This window comes from Typha angustifolia, chromosome 13 (genome assembly GCF_048772165.1).
Source record: "Typha angustifolia cultivar Huaian chromosome 13, ASM4877216v1, whole genome shotgun sequence".
NCBI classification, from domain to species: domain Eukaryota; kingdom Viridiplantae; phylum Streptophyta; class Magnoliopsida; order Poales; family Typhaceae; genus Typha; species Typha angustifolia.
In genome coordinates, this window is record NC_133251.1 from 1,250,980 (window position 1) to 1,278,126 (window position 27,147).

Sequence of the window (27,147 nt, forward strand, 5' to 3'; positions counted from 1 at the left end):
TGCTTCACCGGATAAAGAAAAAGATAATATTCTGGACAAGAGAAACAGAAAGTTTTCCTTATATTTCTTAAACTTCATTAAAATGTACAAATAAGCGCACATCTCTTGCATAAAAGTCCTCCAGCTTTTGAATTTGAAGTTTTGAATCCCAGGGCCACGTTTCGTCTTCCCATACGTCCGTCCCCCTCTCCTCTCCAAAACCCGAGCCCGAGAATTAAACCGTAACCAAAACCTCTCCTCTCCTCTCCTCTCCTCTCGTTCCTTCAATAGACAACAATGGCGCCCTCTCTCTCCTACGAGGAACTCCGCAAGAAGAAGCTCGAAGAGAACAAGAAAAAGCTCGAAGAACTCAACTTGGGCCACCTCTCCGTTGCCTTCCGAGAAGCCACTACCTCTCCTAAGCCTTCTCCGGTTTCCGACTGACCCACCTCTTCGTTTTCCATTTTCTTCTAGTAGGCCTTCTCTTCGATTTGACATCTAATTGATCTTTTCTTGCTCTTTCTATGTTAAAGGTGAAGTCTTTGAAGCGGAAGGCTCCACAGGAACAGGGAATCGTGGTTTTGAGGAGGTCGAATCGTGTGGCTAAGTTGCCGGAGCCGCCAAAATATCGAGAAGTATGCAATCCTTCACTTCTTATGGACTTGGAGGATTTCTATCAATCAATATTACTTAGTATATTATCTTCTAAACTAATGCTTTCTAGGTTGTTCTAAGTCTCTGCACATAGCTTCGTAACCTTTGAGAACTTGTTAACCGTTTAGCTACAAACTGCATTTTTTATTCCATTTCTCTTACATTGGCATGCTCTCTCTTCTAGATTCAATTTAGCGTCTTAAAAAACCTATAAGATATGGCAGAGCTGAGAAAGGCATGCAGCAATGGATGAGTTCATGGATTGAAGATCTATTGGATTTACATATAACTCATAGTAATTCATATTACAGGAGGACTTTTGCTAATGTCAATTATCTTATAAGTGTCATTTAATCTGCGAATTTGTTATCATTTTTCGAAGTTTTTTTTTTCTTCTAATTTATGTGCTTTGATAGGAAGCTTGGAATGTTGTAAAGAGGCCTAGAAGGTCTGTCGCTTTGTCCTTGCTCTAAACACTTGTGTTCTCAACTTGTATAACAACTATAAGATTTATCTAATGGTACCGTTAGCACTTTAGGACTTATAAGAGGAGAGATTTGTCGCATCGAGTATATGCCTCAGATGAAGAGAGGATGTATGCTCAAACAAAAGCAGAAGAAGTTGAAGAAAAACTTGGTTGCGAGCTTCCTACTTTTGTAAAGCCCATGCTTCAATCACATGTTACTGGAGGATTTTGGCTGGTAACTTTATTTTTGAATACAGATGTTGATGTGGTATTCTAGTTTTTATTAGCCGTTGCTCTTTTGATTCAATTAGATTGTTGATGATCTTTAAATAGGGTCTTCCTACCCAATTTAGCAATAGTTACCTACCAAAACACGATGCTACTGTTACTTTAGTTGATGAAATGGAAGAGGAATTTGACACTGTTTACCTTGCGAAGAAGAGAGGTTTGAGTGGTGGATGGAGAGGCTTCTCTATACATCATCAATTAGTTGATGGTGATGCACTGGTTTTCCAGTTGATTAAGCCTACCACATTCAAGGTACTGCATTGATAGTAAGAATATAGTCAAATTCAAACAATATTCTTTAGGCTACCATTTTTATGTTCCTTTTCAGATTTTTTTAAAATACTTCAAATTATGACATCTTTATTTCTTTCAATGTATCTCCCAGGTCTATATAATTAGGGCGAGTGGCTATTATGATAAATGATGTTGCTTTGAGCCCTCCAAAATGCAAATGCAACAGGTGATTAATACTAGTTATTCTTCCATTCATTGTGTTTAAAGTTTTGTTGTTCTTTCGTTTCGGATGAAGGATTTATAGTACTGAACTTTATTTGCTGCCTACCGTATAAAATATGACAAGGTTTAAAGATGGACAACTGACCAAAAGAAGTAGAGACTAATTTCTCTACACAAAGAAATCTTTCTCTTAGAATGAAGGGCATCCATATAACTAAAAGCTTTACTTGAGCTTGTGAGACTAGTTTTTCCCTCCCCAATAACTGACATTCTACTATCGCACAATTCTTTGACTGTATAACAGAAGAAAAAAAAAAGACTTTTATTTACGCGAATTGCATTTGTTGCCACTGCATTTCTGCCAATCCTAGTGCTGTAACTGTCAAATATTAATGAACTATTCTTTTGTTTTGCAGGTATAAGTTGGTCAACTTCATGGAAGAATTGGAGGAGAGAGTTTCCACATGTTAGTTGGTTTTAATTGTTAAGGAGCACCTATAAATATTTTACTATCTAAGTTATGGTCAACTCCTTAGGAATTAAGACTGTACTTCAAATTCTGACATACAAAATGTTGTAAATACTACAGTAGTTAGAAATAGTGAGATGTTCTAACTTATATTGCTATTACCATCTTTTGCTCCTGTCTTGATCAATTTACCTTCTCCATTGAATGCACTGTGTAATGTTTGAAGAGCCAATTTATCTGTTCATTAGAAAATGAAAATGCCAAATGTGTTCATGAATACTTCATTTCTGAAGCTAATGAATGTTTATATGGTGATGTGGTCAACTGACTCAATAAAAATTTGTTTCGAATATTTGCTGGCGCTTATATTAAACCCTACGGACTATCTCATACTTCATTTACCTGAGTAAATTTAGAGAAGCACATCGGCGTAAAAACACTTCTGGTCAATAGGCTCAACTGCTTGTTTGTCTAATATTAATGTTTTGACATATATTGTTTCCTGTGTGGATGGCTTGAAATATAATTTGTCTGCCAAATCTCAGTACTCTTGAGTTACTCTCTGCAATTGGAAATACTTTGCAGTCCAGGATTGGCTGCTAAGTTAGATTAAGATTTTATTTCTTTTCTACTATAACTGCTGCAGCCTGCATGATTTGGCTACCAATGAAGGGATCTGAAGTATCTTAAAATGCAGCAACTTCTTGCAGTTGGTGCTGCAGTGTGTTTTATCTTATCCTCTTCAGACCTGGCATTTGACTTGGTTTATTCTTCAACATGAGAAGCATTTGAAAAGAGAAACCTAGCTCAGGATAAGATTCTTTGACAAGTTGGTGAACTGCCTGCAAGAAGAAACTGGGGCTTTGCCATGAAACTCATTGACTATATAAGTTGATATACAAATGGTGTGAGGCAGTGAGTTAGTGGGAATCATCCCACCATGTGTTAATTAGTAGCCTCCACGCATTTCCTATGCTAGTTTATTCTGTTTAATTTATCTACCTATGTAGCAGATCAAATCTTCATAGTTTTTAATATATATATATATATGAGTCTGATTTCTTTTCCTTTCTTTCTTTATTTGCCTTAATCTTTTCTCTCCTTTGATAAAGGATAGTGAAGGTTTCTTGAAGGGAGAAAAAAATAATTATTATTTAATGTGTTATTATTATCAACTATGGTTGCCTGCATGAATTATCTCCATAAAGATTCAAGTAATTGGAGAGGAAGTATTGATCCATTGATCAAGTCTATTTTTTTTATTTTTTTTGTGCTGAACAATATATATATATATATATTTATTAGTTCTAATAGGAGATAGACACCTGGAAATGTAATGCTATTTAGAAAAGTAAAAGAAAAAAACCCAGCTGTTACTTGAACATTTATTTTATATTTATTGTAATTAATCTGACAGCTGAGAGTTTTCTTAATGCTTTGCACGTTAAGCTTCCTTTTTGTTTAATATGTTGAAACATTAAAAAGGCCAATACGCGGATGCTTCACCCTCTCAATCCAACCTCTCTTTTTCTCTTTTATCATCGATTTATTTATACAGATATATCCAAATTCGAGGGTAAATCTCTCCCTAAGCATGGATCGTCAAATCTAGTTCTCTGATACCAAGTTGTGTCTTGCCTTCCATATATTCTACTCTTGTTCCCTGAGAAAATTTGAACTTTTTCCCCCATTGTTCATGTTTCTTCAGAAAGATTGCAACTTTGAAGGTTTTGAAGGATCTGGCGAAGTGGGTCTGACGGAGACGAAGGCGGGAGAAGGGATGGTGCCATTGGCAGTGTTACTCAAGCGAGAGCTATCGAATGAGAGAAGCGAGAAGCCGGATATATTGTATGGGCAGGCGAGCCAGAGCAGGAAAGGGGAGGATTTCACTTTCTTGAAGGCCGAGTGCCACAGAATGGACAAGAATGGTTCCACCACCTTCTCGGTCTTTGCGGTAAGAGTACCTCTTCTTTAAATTGGTTTCGATTGTTAGTTTTGAGTACTTTTGAATCTCTTGGAGGAACATACCCATTTGCATTTGTTGGTAGAAATTAGCCAAATTTGATTAAGAAGGGTTGATGAAGAAGTTTGTGCCAGATGGTATCTTGGTATTGTTATGGGAGTCTATTCCTGATTTTGTGGTATTTATGTATCTTTCTCAGTTTCTCTGTTTCTTTATTTACGGGATAGCATAAAATTGCACCATGTCATCCTGTATTCTCAGATAAAGTCCAAATATTACTTTAATCTGCGAAAAAAAAAAAGATGATCAAACTTTTTGGATAACTTGTGTGAAGATTTATGGCAACAGTGGTTATTTCATCTCAACTCTAGTCAATTCTCCAAGTTGGTACTCCGCTGGTCTGTCTCCTTCCATTAGTTGATTCCAATTAAGGCATCTCGTAATAATCCGCTAGTCAACCTTTTTCCTTTCTTTTTATTTTATGCTTTCTACTTTTGATTTTCTTAGGATCCTAGAATCAATTCTTTTATTAATGTTGGAAATCCGGGCCACAATAAATAAGAAAAAAGGGGAATCACCAGTAAATCATCTTCCATGTTAATTTGGATTTATATGACATTGCTTGCATGGGCTTGCTTATTTACGAACTAATTAATCTTGAATCCATGCCTGTTTTTTCTGGAACAGTTTTGATGGATAGCTCCATTAGTAATATTTGTTAGAATAACTCTGTCCATATTCTTTGCAGCTTTTTGATGGACATAATGGGTCTGGAGCTGCAATTTATTCGAAGGAGAATCTTCTAAACAATGTTTTGGGTGCTATTCCTCCAAAACTTAGCAGGGAGGAGTGGATAGCAGCATTGCCAAGTGCACTAGTTGCAGGGTTTGTTAAAACGGATAAAGATTTCCAAGAAAAAGGCATGAACCTAGTAATAACTGTCTGCTTTATTTGTGATTTGAGTTTTTAATGGAAGATTCATATTCAATTTCATTTATTTCCAAATTTCCTTTTTTTTTCTTACTAAATCTTATGATTTCGTATACTAAAGTTTGCGCTTCCGTTAGATCTTCTGGCAGTAATGATTCAGCTTCCTAAATTACAGATATTCTATGTAATGGTTCTGCCTATGACAACTTACAGGCCATATTGCTGCTAACATTACATAGAGAAGATGCAAAATAACCCTGGGATCAAGTTCTAGTAGCTCTTTATCTGACAAGTGGCAAGTCTCTACATGATAAAATATGAGGCATCTGTAATGAAAAGATGAACTAGAAACAGAGTATCGTTAGTGACTTAATTCCAGTATCTCCAAGATAATATTATGATAATTATTCTCTTCTTATGTTTTTTCATGTCTCCTTTTATCAGCAAAAGAATGTATACAAGTTTGTGATGCTACTGTCATTTCTGTTTCTTTTCAAGACGAACATGTGATTACTAAATGTCGATATGTTGAAACTTGACATTTTCACAGCTTCAAACATTCTACACTATATCTTTGTTTTACAGTTTGTGCTTCAACTCTAACTTAATTAGTAAAATGTTTTTTCAGCGCATACTTCAGGAACGACTGCAACGTTTGTCATAATTGATGGGTGGTTTGTTACTGTAGCATCAGTTGGTGATTCACGTTGTATACTTGAATCTGCTGAAGGTTCAGTTTACCATTTGTCAGCAGATCACCGGTTGGATGTTAATGAGGAGGAGTATGTCTACGCTGCATGACTTTTCTCTGTTATAGTTAGTTTATTTCCTTTTTCTTTTTCTGATTTTGGATTAGTTCATCACAGGGTCGAGCGCATAACATCAAGTGGCGGTGAAGTTGGGAGAATAGTTATTGCTGGCGGTGCTGAGGCATGTTCCTTGCAAATCATTTTATGTTTTTAGAGTGTATTTGAAGAAAATGATTAAGCTTTTTAAAGTTTATTCCTTTGTAGACTCACGTGTCACATCATAAGTTTATAATTTTCTTTCTTACTTTGGAAGCACTACGGTTCTACTTAATTTTCCGTATACTCATGCACATGTATATGCATGTGCCACAAAGAAATCAGAGGTGTGCTTTGTTCTGTCTAGTGCATATGAAAAATACTGAGTAAAATTGTACAAGAGTGACCATGTTTCTCTGTTTTGTAGTCACCATTAATATATTTAATTGTTATGTTGTATTTCAGATTGGCCCTCTAAGGTGCTGGCCAGGTGGCCTGTGTCTGTCAAGATCAATTGGTGATTTGGATGTTGGTCAATATATAGTTCCTATTCCTCATGTGAAACAAGTGAAGGTCAGTAAGTTGCTTATTGTTAGTGCAAATGTGTCATGATTTCCAACATTTCTAATTGAACTGATATTTTGAGCCTTTTTATAACATGTTGGGGCTTTCCTTAAGTCTATATTCAACAAACAGACGCACATGTATGCCTCATGTCTTATAAAGTAAATAGCTAATGGAGAGCCTTGATATCATTCAATTGTTGTTTCAGTAATTTTGTCATGGTATTGTTGTCCAAGACCTCCAATTTTTCTTATGGGTATTACAGGTCTAATAAGGATATGATCTTGGATTTGTCTTCATGGCTTAAACTCCTAGTTACATGTATTACACATAAAGCAGCAAGCAGATACTTTATGCCAGTGTTATGATTTGGTTATGAATCAATTGTGGTGGTCAAAAGTCAAAACAGATTGCGTCATGGCAGCAGTATTTATGCTGTCATCACATGTCATGTTTATGCATCTTACCATAAGTGGGTCTTATATTTCCATCTTGTTCTTACCCAATGAAATTATGAAACAGTTCTCCGGGGTACGAAGGATGCTATCTCACTGGCTTGATTTATATATTAAAAGATTTTTAAAGTAGTATTATGCTAATATATGTCATACAAATGAGCATCTTTCTGTTTCAAAGATATTGCAGTTTGTAAATCTTCTATAATTGATACAGCTGTCCAATGCTGGAGGACGACTTGTCATATCAAGTGATGGTGTGTGGGATGCTTTAACATCTGATAAGGCTGTTAGTAGTTGTCGGGGTTTGCCAGCAGAAGTTGCAGCTGATCGAATTGTCAAGGTACTTCTTTATAAGCTATAATTGTTACCTTACTATTACTGCTATTTTGATGCTGACTTATTTCCACACACAGGAAGCTGTGAAGGTAAAAGGACTACGAGATGATACTACCTGCATCGTTGTTGATATATTACCACCAGAGAAGTTGAGCCCTCCTTTGAAAAAGCCAGGAAAAGTGGGAATCAAATCTTTGTTCCTCCGAAAATCTTATGAGTCCCTGCCTGATGAGTTGGATCGAGGCTGTTGTGAACCAGACGTTGTAGAGGAAATATTTGAGGATGGATCTGCATTACTTGCACAAAGGTCAATATGTCCTAGCAGAAATTTAATTAGTAGTTTTGCATTGCATCACTTGATGCCTTTTTCATTGTGCATTCTTCTACTAGATTTTACTGGCAATTTTGATAGTTATAAATGCATCAATTATTTTTGTCACTTCAGTTAATGAGTGCCCAACCTGAAAAAAGAAGTTACTTCCATCAATGAGACATAGTTTTGACATTTGACAGTTTTACTTTTCAGTGAGATTCATTTAGCACTAAGAGATGCATTGTTGGAGTTCTAGATCCTATTCTTGGTGATATCATAGGACTAAGTGCTGAAAATGCTTACCTTTTCAGTTCTTACCATTTTGTAGTAGGAAATAAAGTAGGTGCCTACGATCCAACCAATTAGGAAAGAATCAACACATTCCATTTCCGGAGCAATATCAATTAGACTTACAACTTTGCTTTTATGTTATATGTATATACTGGTGGGAGATGTACATTGCAGCCTCTGAACACATAGGAAAGCATTCGGATGTGGCAATAGCGATATTTCTCCTATGGTGAAAGTCAACTAATAAATGACTTGCATGTCTGGTTATGGAGCCCTTCAATTAAACTTTCCAACTTTATTTAAATCACCATTTTTAGCGGGTCGCAAGGGCATGGTAGTTGAGTGACTTATACATTGCATAATAAAGCATTAATTTCTTGAATGTTTGGTATGGCATGCCAGTACTTTTTCTTTCATTTCCTGATGTATGTGGTCAATCTAATAGATATTCTTTGATGCTGGTGATCAAACATTATCCTTTCAGGTTGAGTTCAGAACGCAGCAAGTTTAAGCAGTTCAAGTGTGCAGTTTGCCAGGTAGAGATGAAACAAGGAGAGGGTGTTTCTATTCATACAAATTCAATGAGACCTTCAGGAGTTGGTCCCCGTAATGGTCCTTTACTTTGTCCAACTTGCGAAGCAAAAAAAGAAGCCATGGAAGGAAAACTGCCTTCACCAAGTACAGATATTACATTATTTTCCCTATCTATGATGTCAAACATTTATCTTACTGGTTTCTAACTTTGTTCCTGACAATATGCAGATTGTGCATCTAGAGTTTCCACCATGATCATTTAGTCACGGGCAGTGTTGGTTTTAATCATTTTAAGCTGCTTCCCCCCACATCACTTGTGGTGATTTCTGCTGACAAAACAGAGCTTACAAAGTACCTACGATAATTGGTTCCTTTGCTGATGATCATCGACGTCCATCTAACAGTGCTTTGTGCGGCAAAACATTGTCAAATAGGGCACTGCATCTTGAGACCAGACTTTCCTTGTTCTTTTTGGTGTGTCTATATTCTTATGTGTGGGTTTAATGAAACTTGGTATAGTATCTGATCAATTAATTGTACATTCGCTTTAAGACTTTGAGAAGCAACCTTCTGTCCTTTTTCCAGAGAGAGTTCTTTCACTAATAAATTCATTGGTTGTAGTAGGGCCTGAGATAACCCAATTCTTTCTAGGTTCTTTGCCATGTACATATCAAGAACAAAAGGAGCTCTGTCTAGCTTGTACCTACTGAGATCTTGTTTGAATTTTTTTTTCTCTTTCGGACTTCTTTGTGGTCCATATGAAATAAGACTACAGTGCTTGTTCCAGCAAACGGATTTCTTTGTTTGTTTGAAGTATTATACATCTATTTCTCTTGAAATCAAACGGCTCCACTGTTTATGTTGAAAATTGTGGGTAGCTTTCTTTTGCATCACTGTGACAATTTCGTTTCTTTCTCTAAATTTTGAACCTCCTTTCAGTGAACTATGTAAATACTCATTATTTTCAAATATAAATTAATCTTCACTTCTTTGTGGGATTCAAGGAAGGTTATTTTGTTCATTTGACCTTTGAATCTTTTACGTAGAGTTGAGCATAATCTTTCGTCGAAATTAACATAATGCTTAGCTCAGTAAGTATAAACTGAGAAACTCATCCTGAACCAGTGATCATCAATATGCTATGAGATCTTCTTGTCTAACAGAGGAGAAGACAGGAATTTTTTTTCTTTTATTCAAATTGATGCACTCCATTAATTTTTCTTATGATCATGGAAAAGAAAGCATTTGGATGTACGGAAAAGAAAGCATAGATACATATATATCTCTTATGATCATGATGTATAGCTATAATATTCAGTTGCAGGTGTAATCAAATTATATAACCTTGAAGCTAATCTGTGTATATCTTCATTCCTAACTTTTTCTGGGCAAAGGTAACAAGATTCTCAATCTCAGCATCATCAATGAAGCCATTGTGATTGACATCAGCGCGGCGAAACGCCCTTCTGCTCTTCCAAGTGGTAAACCGCCCAACTCGGCTTCGAACCGCCTCTCGCAGCTCATCCCTACTGATCTGACCATCCTTATCAGTGTCAAACTTCTTCAGCCACTTCTTGAAGTCCTCCACCGTCATGTCTCGGTTGGCGGAGCTGATGTGTTTGATTGCCATGGTCGCTCTTGCAAATGTTTTGAGACTTAGAAAGCTAGAACGCAGTGTGCAGTCGAGGAACCTCTCAACTCTCTTTATATAGTGAGATAAGTTGACAGCTATATCTGGATGCTCTGTTCCTTGTTATCGAGAGTGTGAGATATCATGACCAGTTTAGAACTGTTGCAGCCATAGAATAAAATCACGTACCATGACACTGAATTGAACCGAAAGCATGATGACTTGGAACCTCTGTAGTCTTCTTCCACAATTATTATGGAATCATTTTCATGCGTATGTGGGGGGGTATATCTGATTTTAAATCGGACTCGTGTTTGCATTGCAGTTTAACATACCTAGTGGGGATAAGATTGAATGAGTTAAGCCCAACTGGAGCATCTTTGACAGTTGGACTGAGTCTAGAAACCGTGTTTTGGCGTAGGTCTTCTTGATTCTTGGGAACTAGGGAATAGAATTTTATAAAGCTTGAAAAAAACTTCTGGAATAAAGTTTCAGTCTGATGCTCATGGAAGTGATATTGGATTCGAAGTGGGGATGAAATATCTGAGAACTTTGCAGTGGAAGAGTAGGTAGGTTCCTAGTCCCTTCTTCAGCTGTCTTTGTTGAATAAATCTTAATCTTGGCAATCATATAGATTCCCTGTCGTTGATGCTTATACAGTAGAAAGTAGTGCAGTTAGGTGCATATTCAGATTAGTCTGTCGTAGACGTAAATCGCTTTATAGTCCTCAAAATAAGATTACAAATTCAGATATCAATGGCTCTGCAATTCATACAAAAGAAAAAAAAAAAAATCTCTTCAAATGTTTTTGAAAGCCTATACAAATGAATTACAAGCTTACACCAAAACAACATATCAAACAAATCAAATTTAACTTATTACGCATGTACAATAACAATTATCTGAATACTTGTCCATGCAATGCATGAAGAAAAGAAGAAAAAAATAGATGTTCCATCACTTCTATTTTTGAGATTTTTTTCTGGATATGAGCATCACAACTCGCGGGAAAAATGATTTCTTCTTCTTCTTTTGCTTAGGATCATCGGATATAGGTTCGTCGGGGCTACCCTCTGACATACACAACTTCTGATCTGATATGGAATGCACAGCAATGTCGCATTTTTCCTCATTGTAGTCCTTCTTTTCAGTATCTCCATCGGATTCCATCAATAGATTTCTCAAAGGATTAACAGCATTTTTAGCAACCTCACAAGATTTACGATGCTGTTCAGTTTCACTTCTCCACTTCCTCAATTCATTCTCCAGACCCAATTTTTCTACCTTAGCATTTTCTTCCTTCTCTAGTGCAACTCTCAAGGCTTCCCTCTTTTCATTCATAACCTTGTATGCTTGATTTATTCTCTCTGAAATTTTTGACTCAGTCTCCTTTGCCAACTCAACTTGCGAAAATGCTTCTCCCACAGTCTGATGCAAAAGCTCTTCAGCTTCATGAGCTCTCTTACTAAGAGTGAAATACTCATCGAAATGAAGGGCCACTAGTCCAGGAGATTGTTCTCCATTACTTCTGGCCTTCTCACTCTCTTGCAAGGAATGAATTGCACTAAGTGCAAGATTCTCTGAGAATTTTGCTGCCTCTATTTCCTTTATAGCTGCACGTAATCTGATCTCGGTGGTGGTTGCACCAGCTTTGGCTTGTTCAGCTTCTTCCTTGGCCTTCCTTAGATCTTCTTGTGCGACTAGCACAGCCGACTTAGCTTGTTCTGCTTTCTGAGCTGCTTCTTGCAGCAATTTTGGTAGCTCCACCATTTTTTCTCCTGCTTCTTTCTCCTTTTCCCGAACCATCTCTATCTCTCGTTCTGTCTTACTGAGCTCATCCTGAAGAGAAGTAAGAGTTACAAATGCCATCCCTTTCCTCTGCTGCAAGGTGATGAGGGTTGTTTTCTCTTTATCCAGCTCTTCTCTGAGGGATGAAGCTGCAACTCTTAAACAGTCAACCTCATCTTTTACTCTCTCTATAATGCCTTTGTCTTCCTCAAGCTCCTTTATCATTGAATCTAATGCTTCTTGGTGCGTTTTCTTAGCTTCCTCAGCGTCAAGATTCAATTTTGCCTCCATGTAGGCTTCTAACTCAGCCTTGAGTTCAAGTAGCAAAGTGGATGCTTCGTGTAGTTTCAACTTCAAATCTTTTGCAGATAGAAGCTTCTCATTAAGCTGTTGCACTTCCTCTTCTGCTTGCTTAACTTCTTTATCCCAAGTAAGGCAATCCTGTTCGCGTGCCAAACTTGTACTGATCCTAAGTTCTTCTGCTTCAAGATGTGCAGCATTGGCCAACTTCAGTGATTCCTTAATTTCAGTAAGCTCTAGAGTGAGTTCGTCTACCGACTTCTTAATCTCCTCCTTTACAGAAGCAGCTTCTTCCATTTTATTGTTTGATATGTCCCTTTCTTGAACTAAAGCATCATAGTGTTCTTCCACTGTTACCAGCTCCTCTTTTGCGGACTTGAATTCTGCAACTGCAGTTTCATGCTTTGCTTTCGCGACCGCTAGTTGCAACTCCATTTCTTCAACTCTATTTTGAGCGAGTTCTGCTTCCTGCTTTGCCTGGTCCTCCTCAGCCTGTGCTCTCTTCAGATTAAACTTTAGCTCTTCTATGAGTCTCTTGGTGCTCTCTAGCTCCTCAAGTACTTCTGCTTTAGCCTCTTCTGCAGCTTCTAATTTCTTTTTATATGCCGCAATTTCTTTCTGTACTTTCTCAAGTTCAAACCTGTGATCCTTGCGTTTCTGAAAATATTCAAGCTTATGTCATAGAAGATTCAATATATTGTGAACTGAGAAAAATAGATATGTTCAAACAAATGCAAAGACAACTTCTCGAGAAAGCTACTGTTAATTAAACTTCATAGAGGAGGAAAACTAAATACAAGAATCTGCATTACCTCTAGAGTCTTTGCTCTCTGAGCTTTCCAATCAACACTTCCACCAAACATTGTAACAGAAGCCTTAATGGATTCAAATTTTGCATCCAGCTCAACGAGGGCCCTCTCTGGATCTATACGTTTTGAATTGCGCAGATGATTACTTGAATCTGATGCCTTCTTTTGCATATTTTCGATCCTTATTTGCTTCTCAGGCCTTTCCATTTTGCTTTTGGTTTCAACTAGTGGAATTGGAACATCATTGAGCAACTCAATTGCTTTTCCGATTGCAATGAAATCTGCAGGACTGTTACTAATCTGAACATCAGAAACTCTGTTAGTAGTGCCATCATCAAGTTTATATGGATTGCTAACAACTTCTGGTAGCAAAGCGGCGGAATCATCTTGACTAGTCTTTGATTTATCCACCATAGTAGGATGATCAAATGAACTAATCACTTCTGTTGACAAAGAATCATCAATAGGAGTCTTTGATTCAAATGGGCTCTCTGGCTCAGTAGGCTGGATCACTGCCTGCATATCACCCACAACACCTGCTCTGTGATGGCCATTGGTCTCAGAACCTTCATCAGTAATTGAAGAGATTGGAGGTTCTGGAGAAGTTGGTAGATCACCACCTTTTGTTTCTTCCATCCCTCAAAAAGCCAGTTCTTCACTTCTATTCCTTTCTGCATATTAAAGACAAAATAAAGGTTCAAGATTAGGAGAATAAAGAAAAGAACATAACAGCAGTCTACTTCCACAAAATATATCTCAGATACTTGGCAAAGATATAATTGTCCATAATTATTTCTGAAGTTTATTCCTTTTATGATGTCAAAATTCACTATTTACTGCATTCAAAACATTTTTTTTCCGAAATAATATATAACAACATTTCAGATCATGCCTGTTCAATTTATTAGTATGTCTTCTTCATTCTACATACTTCCAGGTGCAATTTATCTCAAAATGGACCACTTCTTGGGGTTATAAGAGATGGATTGCAAAAGTTTGCGACGAATATATTGGAAAAAATAACATTTGTGGAGAATAAGACAAGGATTCTGTTCAATAACAATGCAACAATTTTTCAACAAGATTCAAAAGAAGCAAGATGAAGAAGTTGTGAAAGCAAAAAAATGTATTACACACTGGAAGTTCCTCTGTCAGGATTCAGCAATGGAAGTTGCGAAAGTGAAATAGACAACTACTGTCCTCTGAAATTACTCTGTTCGAAAGCTATAATCTATGCAAATCTGAGAGATATTGAGTCAGGAATACAAACAATTGTTCATGCGAATGAATGACTTGGGAAAATATATAAATATATATACCAACCTGGGTTTTCTCCAAATTCGTCATCAAACACCCATAAAAACAATTAAAACCTCTTGGGAGATTAAAGCATCCCATTTCATACTAGATTTCAGCAACCAAAACCATAATATTTAAGACGTAGCGATGTCCGTTTCTAACAAACTAAAAACTAAATCTAACAACTAAAAGAAGGACAAAAAAAAATTGGCATACTCGAGTTTCTGGGTACCTTTTTCCGACCAAACGAAAAGGAAAGATGAGAACTGACTTCTTTTTTCCGTGCGACAGAAACAGAAGCAGAACCAGAACCAGAGACAGAATTCAAAGAGGTGCCGGGTCACGTGCGGCACGAGCACCTCATGAGGATTTATTTTATTTATTTATTTATTTATTTGTAAATATTACAGCTTTTATGGCATCATTAGGTAATATTTTTATTATATTAGAAAATTTGAAGAAAAAGATATGCTGGCCACTTCGAACGAGCTGACGACTAGCCGCCACTTGATTTAACGGTTCAATAGGACCTTCCGCATACAAATTTATATGCGTGAGAGAAGATCCGCCGTTCGTCTACTCCATGCTGGAGCGATGGACGGCGGACGCGACGTACTTTTTAACAAGGAAGTATGCGGAGCGGAGTACGGAGTCGGACACCTGGAAGAGAGGCACCGTTAGCTGTAGGATTTCGGTTAGCTGTTGCAAGCTAGGGAAGAACAACGGAGTGGATTAAGAAAAGGATTTTTCTGTAATTAAATGGTAATAAAATCTAGGGGGATTGTGTAATAACAGATAAGATGGAGATGGGGACATGGAATGGGTCTTGGGAAGAATGACTCTCTTTTTTTTTTGAGGGGGGGGGGGGGGGTCCATCAATATTAAAATTATATTTATATATATTTATGGGGTTCGAGTAAAGTTGATCATAAAATAAGTTCGATGATTAGATCGACTGTCCGGTAGAGATTCAAGCATAGGTGAAGTTGACAAGCTATTAAAAGATGGGTGAAGTTGACAAGATTGTCTATGACAAGAACAGTTAAGCTGCTTCAAATCGGTGCCTAGATAAGCAGGTCCATCTCATAGGATTACAAGGGAAATCTAAAGTACCAATACTTGCTAATGTTATTTACCAACTGGAAAAAGAACCTGGTTTACAGAAACAATGATCCTTTCCCAAGAGTACTTCGTCAGCTGACCAAGATGGAGTGCTTGTCTCATAGTTGGATGTAAAAAATAGATGAGACAAGGATAGAAATGTTTTCATGACTGATAAATAAAGATGAACCTCCAAAGAGTTCTATAAGTTTACAGCACTTGTAGGACAAATTTCTCAATTTAGACTTAGTTACATATCAGTCAGCAATTCAAGGTTGTATAAGACAATAGGATCATCAAGTTCTACACTTATAACGTAGGGAGGACACAGAAACTTAGTAACCATAGCCAGTCCTTCTCATCATCCTGACGAATTCATCAAGATCTACTTCTCCATCACCTGCAAAACACAGGAATGGAAATCTCAATTAGTCTGCCAATCTAAGAAGACAGAAGATCAACAGTAAAAAGTATCAGTATATAGAGCAAAAAGAATATAATCCTACGATTCTTGGAACAAAACAGAATAATCTCAGTATATAAAGTCTATTTCACTGTGTACAACTGAAATACTATTTGCTGACTTTCAAAGGCATATCTTTTTAGTATCTGACAAAACCATTTCTTCAAATGGTGGATTAACTGATGCTCAGCACATTATTTGCAAAAGAGCATTATATGAAGAATTATATAAATTAATGTTTGGTGGACCATTGATTTAAATCTGTGAATATGCAAAAAAAATTCACTTTGTTAAACAGATCATGAGGGTGCATAAATTAGGAGATAAATGGACAAAAGAATAGCTAGTGAGGAACTGATAAGGCCTTCTAGAGTGGTAATCAGGTAAGTGTGCAAACCAAGGCGCATTCACAAATATATAGTTAATTAAATAAGTAAAACGAATTAGAGTACCAACTTTCCCAGCTTAGTTATTTTCACTGTGGTTAAGTTGTAATACTGAAAGTTTGAATCTGTTCGTCATGTGCCTCCATAAGAACATCAAGAGATTCAAGATACAAAGTTAGTTGCTGGTTACTAAAGCTACCTGTACCTGCTTACCAACTGTGACTTTGCAAGTTTCCCATCAAATCAGGAATGCATGGTTATAAGTCTAGTACCATCCTACTTTCAACTTTCTAGAAAATGACATCCCCCTAAATGTCATAGAAGATAACCGGAATGACTGAATCAGCATAAGTAGCTTTAGTGTCACATAAAGAAAAGAAAGACTATCCACCATTATGATCTGCTTCTTCTATCATCTCTCTGATCTCTTCCACAGTAAAGTTCTCGCCCACCTCTTTAGCGATACGCTGGATATCAACCTCGGATATCTTTCCCTATAGTAAAAGTGAAAGCATTAATTATTAAAATAATCTGTGTAGTTTAACTAGTAGGATTTACAGTCACACTACTATCAACCAATATCGATGGCCCATTCAAATTGAAGATTCACATAATAACAAGTGGCATAAGACCTATAAATATTCAGAAACTGAAAGACATTGTTTTTCTAATGTTTTCCTACATCAGGAGAGAACAAATAGATATTCCTTGACTAATAAAAACTTGTAAAACCAGTGAAGTTAGTTTTATGCAATGGTTTGATAAATATTACGTTCACACTATTTGAGTTGTCGATATATGTATGTATCTGCTAATCCATCTACATATGCATTTATGATGGTCTTTTGTCTGCCACAGAAAGGGCCAACCTGTGTAGACCACATATAACATATCTGATCCTGAATCATCAATGGTCAACAAAATTATTTTGCCATACTTCATAGTAGGTCCTCTGCAGACAAAAATTTCCATCTTCAATTCTTATCTGATATCATTGATCCTTCTTGTTTTCCTTCTTATTTAGCATCGGTCAATAGCTTTAAGAGTTTAAACTTTTAGAATAATATGCAACTGGAATGCACCCAACTACTGCATGTGAAGTCTCCCAACCTGCTCACTCACACACGCCAGTTAATGAAACTTACATTATTATCTTGGTCAATAATTTGAAAAGCTTTTGAAAGTTCTTCCTTAGTATCCCTCTCTCCAATTTTGGCTGTCATCATGTGCACAAATTCATCAAAATCAATTGCACCACTGCCATCTTTGTCTACATCAGCAATCATCTGGTTAATTTGCTGCAATATCAAAAGAATCTTGTGCTTCAGCCTTGGATAACCTTTTAAAAGATTAACTAAAACTTCAAGTGCAAAAGAAAAGGAAGTGGCCAGAAGAAATTAGCACCACAGCTTACTCATTTCTCATTTGTCATGCTAGTAAACAAGAAAGTCACATATTAAGTTGTTAACAAAGATGCATTAACACAAAAAAAAAAGTAGCTTTCTGGGTACACAATAAAAGATTGTCGAAAGAGAATATAAAGTGCCACCATTTCTAACCAAAATCTATGCAAAACTGAAATGTTATTCACTTGAGACATGCGTTTGCCACCCAAAGTTCTGCAAGTAGAACATGATTGATGGGTCATAACAGAAGTCATCTATAGTTCTTCACTACTGAGTTACATAAAACCTACAAGCAAGAAAAGCTTTTATATCCCTTAGGATAAACCATGCTCTTCTGTTTAATGAGGATATTTATAATTAGTCAAATCCATCCAATGACCAAAGTCACACAGATAAAATATAAAGTTTCGATACTAATATCCTAGTAATTACGCATTTCCCTTACAGAACAATTCAGCTCATGAAAGTTCTGTGATCATACAGAGATATAACATACTGCCTAAGTATCTGAAATATGACAAGCATGGTGACTAGTAAAATATTTAGGAGTATGTGAACTAGGTGCATAGGCCTCCAGAAGTTTAAAAACGAAATAATCATTTTACTAAACAAAAATTTCAGAGAACTGAATTCTTATAGGTGCATCTGATGAAAATGGAAAACATGTAGTACCTCTTCTGTCATTTCAAATCCCAAGGCCCTGAAGAGAAAGTTAATCAATCAATAGCATAATTGCTGAAGTGAAATAAAATTTACTTCAAACCTATCAAATATCATCAGAAACAAATACCTCATGGCAACATTCAACTCCTTAGCATCAATAGTGCCTACAAGAGGATTATGATGTCATAATTTGATGAACAAATTGAACATTATAAAGATAAAGAGGAAATATATCATAATTGATCCATACCAGAACCATCAGTATCAAAGAGTTCAAATGCTTCCTTTATTTCTTGCCTCTTTTGTTGTGATAAGCCATGATTACGAGTTCTAGGCTTTGCTCTTCTAGATCTTCCCTTACCATCAAAACTATCCTACATGATTAAGAACTAATAGTCAACCATGCAAAACAAAACAAAAAAAGATACATACATACCAGGGACAAAGCTGAGAGTCAAGAATAGAAAATTTCAAAACTTGGATGAATCTGTCTAGATTTGAACTTATAGAAGCACTTGCAAATCAGAATACACTTGATTAAAGTAAAATATCCAGCAGAAAACATGCAGTGGACAACTACTCAAATGTTGAATAGCTTTACATGCCCCATTCCAATTACCAGAGGAGGCAAGTCTGGATATAGACTTATTAGTGATGAAAATGATGAAAACCATAACCACCAGTAGAGGAAGCATCATGCCTTCCCTACAGTGGAAGGAAAAATAAAATGAAAGATCTCCCTGTGCAAATAATTTTACAAAAGTATGTCCAGGATATGTTATGGTCAGAAAGGTCACAACCTTGTAAAGGAAGGAAAACACTAAAAGCACCCACAAATTGAAAAGAAAGATATTGTAGTGTTATGGCATCTCTATTTATCAAAAGGGCCACTGATGGGCTAATCTTCTTAAAAAATTTAACTCTTCACAATCTTTCTTGCTATCTTTATAGCATTGGGGCAATAAAATAGCAAGTGATTTTACAATTGTAAAAATTTTAATGTTAAAATAGACAATACAAGTAATTGTCACAACAATTGATCATAGCCATCTATGCAGGATATCAGAAATTGGATTTTCTACCTCTTACATTGTACATCCATCACATCATTCAAATTGAACAACAATTTTCTTTTTCTTGCTGACAAGATCCCAATCAAATCAGAATCAAGAAAATAGTTATACCTTTCAAAGCCTGTTGGATTTAGGGTTTCAGTATATTAGACGTGAGCTTGATCAATCAAGTTTCCTGAGTTATAGGACAGCGTACGTAATGGCCTTAACCACAAAACTAAGAAAGAAAATTTCTTAGGAGGTGTAATCCCTAACAATTGAAATGGTAAAATCCAACCCAATCCACGGAGTAATACAAGAGGAGCCCTAAGTAACTCGCATCAAATTTCAATTCCCATTACTACCTCATGGTCTGCAATAGATTCAAAGATAGCAAACCCTAACACCAAATAGGAAGAACCACCGATTCCAACACGGAGGAAACCGAGAGTGTTGCATCAGAAAAGATCGAAGCGAGCAAGGAGAGGAAGAACAAAGCGAGATCGTTCGCGGGCATACCATTAGATCTCTAGCGAGGTCTCTCTCCGGATTAGCAAGAGGCAAGCCGGTGGATCCAAGCTGCGGCCTTTCGCGATCTAATATATATTACAGGAGTTCTTTCCTTTGCGGAAACTTCTATAACGCGGTCCCACAGCAATTGTAGCCGGTTTTGCCGGTTTTGCTTTGTACTAGTTACACTCGGTACCGGTTTCCGAATTAAAGAAATTTGGATACTTTGTAACATAGACCCTGAAATATTGCTAGTCTTTAAAAGAAACCCCTCATTTATTTTTATAATATTTAAGAAAAAAATTCAGAAACTGGGGGATTTGAACTTTGAAGCACCTGACAAATAATAGTTTTTCGATCTCTGTTGTCAAGTAATAAGTCTCCAAGCTGCTAATTTTACATTCTACTAATGTAATCTAATATGTTTAAATTTAGTGTAGTCAATGGGATGAAATTCTTTTACAAGAATATTTGAATTTAAATCTTAATAGCATCGGTATTTAGTATTTAGTGAGTCCAAGTAAAATAAATTCTCTCACAGAAAAGTGACCCAGTATCACATCCATCATGCCTGCATTATAATACACGACACAGAAACTATCTCAGATTCAAGGCAATGCTACTCAAATCTTATCTAGTAGATTTACTAACTCCAGAGTCAAAAGGAAGAAGAAACAACATTGCGAATGGACATCATAACTCCTCTCATATGTACAAGTGATCACCTCTTGGCTAAAGTCTGAAAATTTAGTTCGACTCTGCAACTAATTTCACATCTTCCATTTTCATATACCTTGAATGCAAAGTAGATGCTTCGCTAACTTGATCTTCGTGTTGCTCGCATTGTAACCGCAACATTGCAAACCAATACGTTCAGCTTGTCAATTCCAGATTGTCACGAAGGCAGGTTTTATGTGAAGAAAGCCAGCCATAATGTTTGGTGAGTTTACACGGTGATCTCTATCCTTTCCTCTTGGATGACCATGGTTCTCACCTGAACCTCATGCTGCAAGTGGTTTTCCAAATCCAACAACCTGAAGACACCAAGCGACCGATGCAAATAAGGTTACTCTCACAAAGAAAACAACTTGCAGTCATGATATATATGTACATGGAATATAAATACAAAATGAGAATAATGCTTTACTTGTTACTGAGCATTTCAGCAGCTGGAGTCTCTGATCTCTTCTTCTTGCATGCTCTACTTGATTCCACCTCTACTTCAACTTCCTCGTTAATAAAATTCTGATCCGACACCTCTGAAGAAAGATAAAAGGTATACTCTTACATTTTGGACCATCTATGACAAGCAGATGAAATCAGTAATAGAGATAACTTCAAAATTCTTCTATCATTTTTAAGGAACTGAATAGTGTGAAAGCTTATCTTTTAAATAATCATATTTAATGTATCAATGAACATTAACTCCATCAATGTACATTAAAAGGTAAAAGAAATGCAGCAGTAAATGATCAGTATAGTTCTGCGGCAAGAAGGAATAACTAGATTCATGTAACATTATAATTTTGCAGAACTGCGACAAAATATATACTACATTTCTGAATGGCAATTTATCACTGACAACAACAATTCACATTGATCTGTCATAGGAAATTGCTTAAGGGTGACCAGTTCAACTATAGGTAATAAACTGGAGTTCAGGGCATTAGCAATGCATCTTCCGCTTATATATCATTTAAAGATTAAGCTTCTTCCCTTCATCTCATTAATCTCCATAATACAGATAAACACCAATAGAGCTACGACTCAACAGTTTAAAGATAACTATTGGCCATTCCCCCCGTCTGGCTCGTCCTCTTTTCCTTTTCTTCTTTTTCCCTTGCTGCCACTGACGCCCTCCTCTACTTCTTCCCCTCACCGCAACCATTTCAGCCCCTATTTCCTTCTCCACCCCGCCATCTCTCTCTCCCTCTTCTCTCTCTCGGGTTGCCGATGCCGGAGACGAAGCCCCAGAGTTACCGGAGCCGACGAGCCTACCGACCAACCCTCATCGGTAAGCCCTCCTACCCCGCCATTAATTTCAGTAAATTACTTTTCCCCCCTCACCATCGTCCTCGGCGGCCAACAACCACACGTCTAACCGTCGATCCGAGAGCTCCGATGAGCCCTTGGTAAAGGGAGAAAGGACCTCCATGGCCGTTGGCCATGAAGCGCGCCTCGCCGCCGTCGAGCCCTCCTCCCTCTTTCCTTTTTCTTCCCTTTCACTTACCTTTCCCGGCCTCGTGGCTATGCTGCCGGCACTACGGCCTTGTAGGCCTTCTCTCTCCCCTCCCCTGTCTCCTTCCTCGGAAGGAGATGGTGTGGGAGGATGGGGTTAAACAAACCCCCACCCATCCTCTTAGTGGGTTGTGCTGAACTGTAGCCCACTAAGCCAACCTTGGTGGCAATCCAACCCTTTGGTGGGCTGCGGTTGGACTGCAACCCACAGCCAGCCTTGGTGGGCTGTGGTTGGACTGCAACCCACAGCCAGCCTTGGTGGGCTGTGGTTGGACCCTCGGCCCACCTCATGCAACCTTACCAAGGCCCCCTTGCCTATTTGGTAGGCTTGAGCCTAACCCAATACCCCTAGGCTAGCTCATTTGGTGCCATTTGGATCCTATAGCCCCATTTCTCTAATCCACTTGATTAATTAGCCTAACCACCGTAATGACAATTTATTATCATGTGAATTTTAGGATAACCTAGAACTCACCCTAGGGGACACTTGATTCATGTATACGCCTAAACATAAATTCTCTAATAAAGAAATTTATTCTAGAATAATGTAGTTACAATTATTATATCTTCCATAACACTATAGAAATATTAGTATTAGTACATGCATCTAGTGTACTATGATATATCTTGACATGTACGGTTATTGATAATTTACTCATCATGATATTATGAGAATGCTAGCATATGCATTAGTGTAACGATGCTCTACGTGTATCATATATGATAAACTCTTGCATAAATATCTATTGTTAATATAGAATGTAACAATTATAATGACTATGACATACCTTATACACTCATAAACACTGTACCACTTCCACTTAGTAGTCAAGTTCTGACTAGGCAGTGTCCCTACTCACTCAGCTCAGAGTTAAGGGTAGAGTGTATCTTATATGACTATACTGCCTACACCTAAGGTCGGGAGCCTGTGTGGCATTTAGGTAATTATACTGCATAGTTAGAACTAGATTATGATGATAGAAGAACATGATTGTGATGTGGGGATATATCTCTAGCGATACTTGACGACGCAGAGTTAGGGCGTCCGTTGATGAGCCGAGGGCTTTCGATTCTCCCGCTGAGGTTGGTGGTGATGATTTAGAGAGAGTGAGATATGGGCTTACGACCGGGGTACTTATTTTGATAGGTGAGCTATGATAAACATGATTAATACCTTGGTGGGCATGAAATGACTAAACTACTCCTTTATTGCTATGATAACATGTAAACACTATGATTGCGATTTGTATGAATAAAAGATTATATTAAGTTTTATATTTGTGTGGACTTATCCTAATACGTTTAGTAACTCATCGTAAGTCATCTAGACATGCGTATTGTTATTACTAGCAATTATAAGTATGCATTGGATATGCACCTGTGATTTCATTGTTATAAATTATATGGCTTCTACTCGCTGGGCTGTGTGCTCACCACCTCTTAATGACATTATTTTAGAGCTAGGGACGCAGGTGCGGGTAGCGAAGAGTAGCTGCCCATTTTTATTTCAGTTATGTCTATTAGTTGTATTGAGCCCCTACGATGGCATTATAATTGACGATGTATTTTGGGACTTTAGAGTTATATTTTTGATGTGTATCTTGAAGGCTTGTTGTGACCTGTAGAACTTGTATCCGGACTCTTATCGTTGAGTTTATTTATGGTATGAACTTGTACTGCTATATACCTTGTGAAATTCTATTAGTTATGTGATGTACTGCGTATGGAGATTTATCTATACGGTTTACATGTGTATTTATAGGTGTGGGTGTTTTAATCAATCCATCCTAAAACTACATTCATAAAATGATGTCCAAGAAAACAACCTGCAACCTCATCGTAAGAATTGTTCTCAACTTAGCAAAGGGAACAAACGTTTATAAAGATTAAACTGAACTTTCAACACTAATTCATCAGACAGAGAACTAATACATGTTAGGTCTGAAAAACAAAGTATGAAAACTCAAGATGTCAGTACAATAATCTATTCCCTAATTTCAGTTCTGACTGCAGCTAATATATATATAAGATTTATCAGACAGAAGTGCTAGGAAAACAATTGAACAAACAACGCTGAAGAAAGGAAGTATCTCCAATTAATAATAATTAAAGAACGTAAATGCACCTCATTGAACTCAAAAAGAAAAGAAAAGGAGAGAAGATTATCGGTTTTGAGAAATTGTCATCCAGTAAGCAGACTGATGAAAGGGATAGAGTATGATTTTTGTAGCCAGAAAGTGTAACATGATAACATCTCTGAATTATTTCCTACAATTTTCTAAAACCAATCATAATTATAGAAGGAACAGAGTAAGTGAGTTAGAAGAAGCACCTGTAACTTCAAAAAGATAATTCTGGTTCCGTATCTGACCAAAAGATGGAAGTCGTCTTGAACTTGTCTCCCTTTCACTCTGTGGCTCTTCTACTGGGATTGATTGGATAGCTGACTGACGGTCGTCGGCTATTCCAACATGCAGATCTTTGCCATTAGAGGATGATCTGAAGTGCCGGATCCATGGATTAGCAGCTACATGGTGAAAGCCATTTCCATCATCTACTCCTGCCTTAGTCTTCTCACAATGTCCCCTATGCGAGACCTTAAACTGCTAGTCATAAGTTTAAGTATTAACTACCAAAAAGATTTTAAAATAACTACAAGTAATCTAAATAATCTTGTATTTTCTGTGGATCCGTTTGTCATTACCTGACCAGAAACAAAGTTGTTGCCATTTGATCTAGACAAGTCTGTGTCCTTTTGTGTTCTTGTAGGCCAAACTAGAAAATCCTTCATAGGGTCTCCACTGCTGTATAGGTGATGAACAAAAGATGCTTCTAGTGAATTAAGATAGAGTATATGCTTCTCGTCTGTCCATCCAATAGTCAAGGAATCTACCACCTGAGAACCCTGATGAAAAGACGAAATTCATGATAATGTTCATAAACCATTGCAAACTTAGTACAAACAGGAGGAAGCACGTATGTACTGGAAATCTAAAACTAAATTTCTTACAAATAAAGAGATTCAGGAACTAATAAGGTAAAAAGTAACAACAATAGTTCTACATAATGAAGTGTATAAACATATTTCTATCTCAGGAGAAAGCTAAATAACAGTATCTTTTATCTTAGTTTTACTAAATAAAATTTCGATCCTTGCTTCAAACATGGCAAGAAACAGAACATCCTTGCAGATATGAACTTATTTTCGGCAGAATTGCCTGTAATGTTTGGATCCATCTAAGCTATACTCACATGAGAACAAAACTTGAACTTTTGATGAGATACAAAGGATAGAGTCCATATTACTAGCATAAACATCAAAGCAGCAAACCTCCATAAATCTAAGGGACCATCATTATAAGATCAAACAAGTAAACGAAACAAAGAAAGACGTGAAAAAAAAAAACGGAAAATAAACATGAATTGCCTTGGCCTTGCTATCAACTACGCCAACATCGGCCTCTCTTGGCCAGTTTAGTAATCGATCACCCATTCCTCCTTCCAAAGAGTAGTAGAGAGAGCACCAAAACCCTAACCAGAGAGAGAGAGAGAGAGAGAGAGAGAGAGAGAGAGAGAGAGAGAGAGAGAGGAGAAGGGGGGGGGGGGAGAATGGGAAACGGGAAAAGGCGCAGATGGTATTCTCAAATTTATCCGTCGTGGCGTCGCTTTTACACGTGGCAGGGCGATCATTGGCTCGACGCGTGGCGTCGGACACTCTGATAATATCTTGTGGCCAGATATTTTAGGCGCCCAAAAGATCTTCGCCTCGGCCCTTGCTGACGTGGCTAAGCGGCCGTGGATTGTGATAGAACAGGAGGCGTGTCGTAATAGAGTTTTTGACCAAAATTACCGAACAAACTATTCTCTAAAATACAACACTATACAGATCTTTATTTTTTTTTAAATCAAGACACCGCGTCTGTTTCATCGAAACTTAATTAGTGTTGATCTTCCACCAAGATACATCGTAAGAATAAAAATAAGAAAACAAAAACTAACATAATATCCAACATCAATCTACCAGCATAATAAGATAAATCAAAAGTGCCCAAAAACCAACTTAATGTCCAACATCAATCTACAAGCAAAACAAGATAAATCGAAAGGTCTAACAAACATTAATATAATACCAACTACTAACAACAAAGCACACGCCCAAATATTCCACATGACAACAGATAGAATAAAATTTTCTAGATAAAAATTAGAGAAATCATAAAGACAGTAGCATCAGTCCTCTTCTAGATTCACCACCTCCTCTCTCAATTAGTCTTGCATCAACTTGCGAGCCCGTTTCATTACATCTTCTCCTTGGGTTCCCATTCGACATAGGAACCAAGATATCACTCTGTGTTCAAATGCCTCAATTGACTTAGCACAATTTTTAAATAATTTATTATTATGTTCCAACCAAATATTCCACGTTAAACACCAAGCCAAATATATCACCAATTCTTTCTGTTTTTATTCAAATTTAAATTAATATGACTGTGGATCTCCATAGCCCTTTTCATTGTTGCAACACAGCATCACCATATTTACAACTCAAAAATAAATGATCCACCGTCTCATTCCTTGAACAAAAGACACAAGTAGAGTTTGTCATCCACCCTCTTTTAATTAAATTATTTCTAGTTAGCACTCTATTATTATAAATCAACTAAAACTAAAGTAACACTCTAACTTGTAGAAGAATATTTAATTTTTAGAATACTATCTAAATTATTTCTAAAGTGAAGTCACGTTCTTAGACAGTCATTTATTATATATCAATCGTTTTCAAAGAAAGTGATTAATATAATATAGTAAAATATTTTCTTTAAAAATAATTTATATAGAAACGCTACTGAAAAAAGAATCATTTTCTAAGACAATATTTTTCTAATTTATTTATTATAGCATTAGTTTAGGAAATAATTTAGGCAGTAATACAGTACGGTAAATAGTTTATATTTTAATAATATTATGGTCAAAAACTCTGTCTGTGTGCGTGAGCCGCCGCTGTCTCGCGGGCGG

General features: G+C 36.9%; 5 protein-coding genes across 9 annotated transcripts; 2 read left to right on the top strand and 3 right to left on the bottom strand.

The window, feature by feature from the left end:
- The first annotated feature begins 164 nt into the window (after nucleotides 1–164).
- LOC140772948 (B3 domain-containing protein Os06g0194400-like) lies at nucleotides 165–2,544 on the top strand. The gene is made up of 7 exons (XM_073115213.1): nucleotides 165–411; nucleotides 513–614; nucleotides 1,050–1,081; nucleotides 1,172–1,334; nucleotides 1,433–1,639; nucleotides 1,773–1,847; nucleotides 2,260–2,544. Exons 1-6 carry the CDS (start codon nucleotides 277–279, stop codon nucleotides 1,809–1,811), a joined length of 678 nt encoding a protein of 225 aa, XP_072971314.1. The 5' UTR covers nucleotides 165–276; the 3' UTR covers nucleotides 1,812–1,847; nucleotides 2,260–2,544.
- LOC140772947 (probable protein phosphatase 2C 12) lies at nucleotides 2,291–9,308 on the top strand. Of its 3 annotated transcripts, none has more exons than XM_073115212.1 (10): nucleotides 2,291–2,309; nucleotides 4,021–4,266; nucleotides 5,024–5,195; nucleotides 5,834–5,987; nucleotides 6,072–6,135; nucleotides 6,456–6,563; nucleotides 7,227–7,352; nucleotides 7,426–7,655; nucleotides 8,437–8,630; nucleotides 8,715–9,308. In XM_073115212.1, exons 2-10 carry the CDS (start codon nucleotides 4,093–4,095, stop codon nucleotides 8,747–8,749), a joined length of 1,257 nt encoding a protein of 418 aa, XP_072971313.1. In that variant the 5' UTR covers nucleotides 2,291–2,309; nucleotides 4,021–4,092; the 3' UTR covers nucleotides 8,750–9,308. The 3 variants fall into 3 exon arrangements, with proteins under 3 accessions (XP_072971313.1, XP_072971311.1, XP_072971312.1); XM_073115211.1 differs by lacking the exon at nucleotides 2,291–2,309 and adding an exon at nucleotides 3,655–3,888; XM_073115210.1 differs by lacking the exon at nucleotides 2,291–2,309 and having other exon boundaries at nucleotides 3,654–4,266.
- Nucleotides 9,309–10,855: 1,547 nt separating this feature from the next.
- Nucleotides 10,856–14,671, bottom strand: LOC140774368 (protein WEAK CHLOROPLAST MOVEMENT UNDER BLUE LIGHT 1-like). Of its 2 annotated transcripts, none has more exons than XM_073117336.1 (3): nucleotides 14,545–14,671; nucleotides 13,017–13,684; nucleotides 10,856–12,861 (listed from the first exon to the last, which is right to left on the bottom strand). In XM_073117336.1, the coding sequence occupies exons 2-3, from the start codon at nucleotides 13,647–13,649 to the stop codon at nucleotides 11,080–11,082; spliced, it is 2,415 nt and encodes an 804-aa protein (XP_072973437.1). In that variant the 5' UTR covers nucleotides 13,650–13,684; nucleotides 14,545–14,671; the 3' UTR covers nucleotides 10,856–11,079. The 2 variants fall into 2 exon arrangements, with proteins under 2 accessions (XP_072973437.1, XP_072973438.1); XM_073117337.1 differs by lacking the exon at nucleotides 14,545–14,671 and adding an exon at nucleotides 14,337–14,520.
- Nucleotides 14,672–15,565: 894 nt separating this feature from the next.
- On the bottom strand, nucleotides 15,566–20,051 carry LOC140774760 (probable calcium-binding protein CML13). The gene is made up of 7 exons (XM_073117863.1): nucleotides 19,903–20,051; nucleotides 18,582–18,705; nucleotides 18,459–18,495; nucleotides 18,341–18,368; nucleotides 17,408–17,560; nucleotides 16,654–16,756; nucleotides 15,566–15,813 (listed from the first exon to the last, which is right to left on the bottom strand). Exons 1-7 carry the CDS (start codon nucleotides 19,903–19,905, stop codon nucleotides 15,749–15,751), a joined length of 513 nt encoding a protein of 170 aa, XP_072973964.1. The 5' UTR covers nucleotides 19,906–20,051; the 3' UTR covers nucleotides 15,566–15,748.
- A 462-nt stretch (nucleotides 20,052–20,513) lies between these two features.
- On the bottom strand, nucleotides 20,514–25,717 carry LOC140772849 (cold-regulated protein 27-like). Of its 2 annotated transcripts, XM_073115069.1 has the most exons (5): nucleotides 25,559–25,717; nucleotides 24,836–25,036; nucleotides 24,464–24,734; nucleotides 21,041–21,152; nucleotides 20,514–20,927 (listed from the first exon to the last, which is right to left on the bottom strand). In XM_073115069.1, exons 1-5 carry the CDS (start codon nucleotides 25,622–25,624, stop codon nucleotides 20,840–20,842), a joined length of 738 nt encoding a protein of 245 aa, XP_072971170.1. In that variant the 5' UTR covers nucleotides 25,625–25,717; the 3' UTR covers nucleotides 20,514–20,839. The 2 variants fall into 2 exon arrangements, with proteins under 2 accessions (XP_072971170.1, XP_072971171.1); XM_073115070.1 differs by lacking the exon at nucleotides 20,514–20,927 and having other exon boundaries at nucleotides 21,056–21,193.
- Nucleotides 25,718–27,147: the final 1,430 nt, after the last annotated feature.

Excerpts from the sequence above, each read along its gene's own strand:
- LOC140774368 (XM_073117336.1), bottom strand. The coding sequence starts at position 13,649 with ATGGAAGAAACAAAAGGTGGTGATCTACCAACTTCTCCAGAACCTCCA. Across the intron at positions 12,862-13,016 it reads AGAGAGCAAAGACTCTAGAG|AAACGCAAGGATCACAGGTT; the intron begins GTAATGCAGATT and ends GAATATTTTCAG.
- LOC140772849 (XM_073115069.1), bottom strand. The coding sequence starts at position 25,624 with ATGGGTGATCGATTACTAAACTGGCCAAGAGAGGCCGATGTTGGCGTA. Across the intron at positions 25,037-25,558 it reads TAGTTGATAGCAAGGCCAAG|GGTTCTCAGGTGGTAGATTC; the intron begins GCAATTCATGTT and ends TCTTTTCATCAG. Across the intron at positions 20,928-21,040 it reads GCTGAAATGCTCAGTAACAA|GTTGTTGGATTTGGAAAACC; the intron begins GTAAAGCATTAT and ends TGGTGTCTTCAG.
- LOC140772948 (XM_073115213.1), top strand. The coding sequence starts at position 277 with ATGGCGCCCTCTCTCTCCTACGAGGAACTCCGCAAGAAGAAGCTCGAA. Across the intron at positions 615-1,049 it reads AGCCGCCAAAATATCGAGAA|GAAGCTTGGAATGTTGTAAA; the intron begins GTATGCAATCCT and ends GTGCTTTGATAG. Across the intron at positions 1,082-1,171 it reads GTTGTAAAGAGGCCTAGAAG|GACTTATAAGAGGAGAGATT; the intron begins GTCTGTCGCTTT and ends TTAGCACTTTAG.
- LOC140774760 (XM_073117863.1), bottom strand. Across the intron at positions 18,369-18,458 it reads GAGTTGAATGTTGCCATGAG|GGCCTTGGGATTTGAAATGA; the intron begins GTATTTGTTTCT and ends CTTTCTCTTCAG. Across the intron at positions 17,561-18,340 it reads GATTTGAAATGACAGAAGAG|CAAATTAACCAGATGATTGC; the intron begins GTACTACATGTT and ends TTGATATTGCAG.
- LOC140772947 (XM_073115210.1), top strand. The coding sequence starts at position 4,009 with ATGTTTCTTCAGAAAGATTGCAACTTTGAAGGTTTTGAAGGATCTGGC. Across the intron at positions 6,136-6,455 it reads TTATTGCTGGCGGTGCTGAG|ATTGGCCCTCTAAGGTGCTG; the intron begins GCATGTTCCTTG and ends GTTGTATTTCAG. Across the intron at positions 6,564-7,226 it reads CTCATGTGAAACAAGTGAAG|CTGTCCAATGCTGGAGGACG; the intron begins GTCAGTAAGTTG and ends TAATTGATACAG.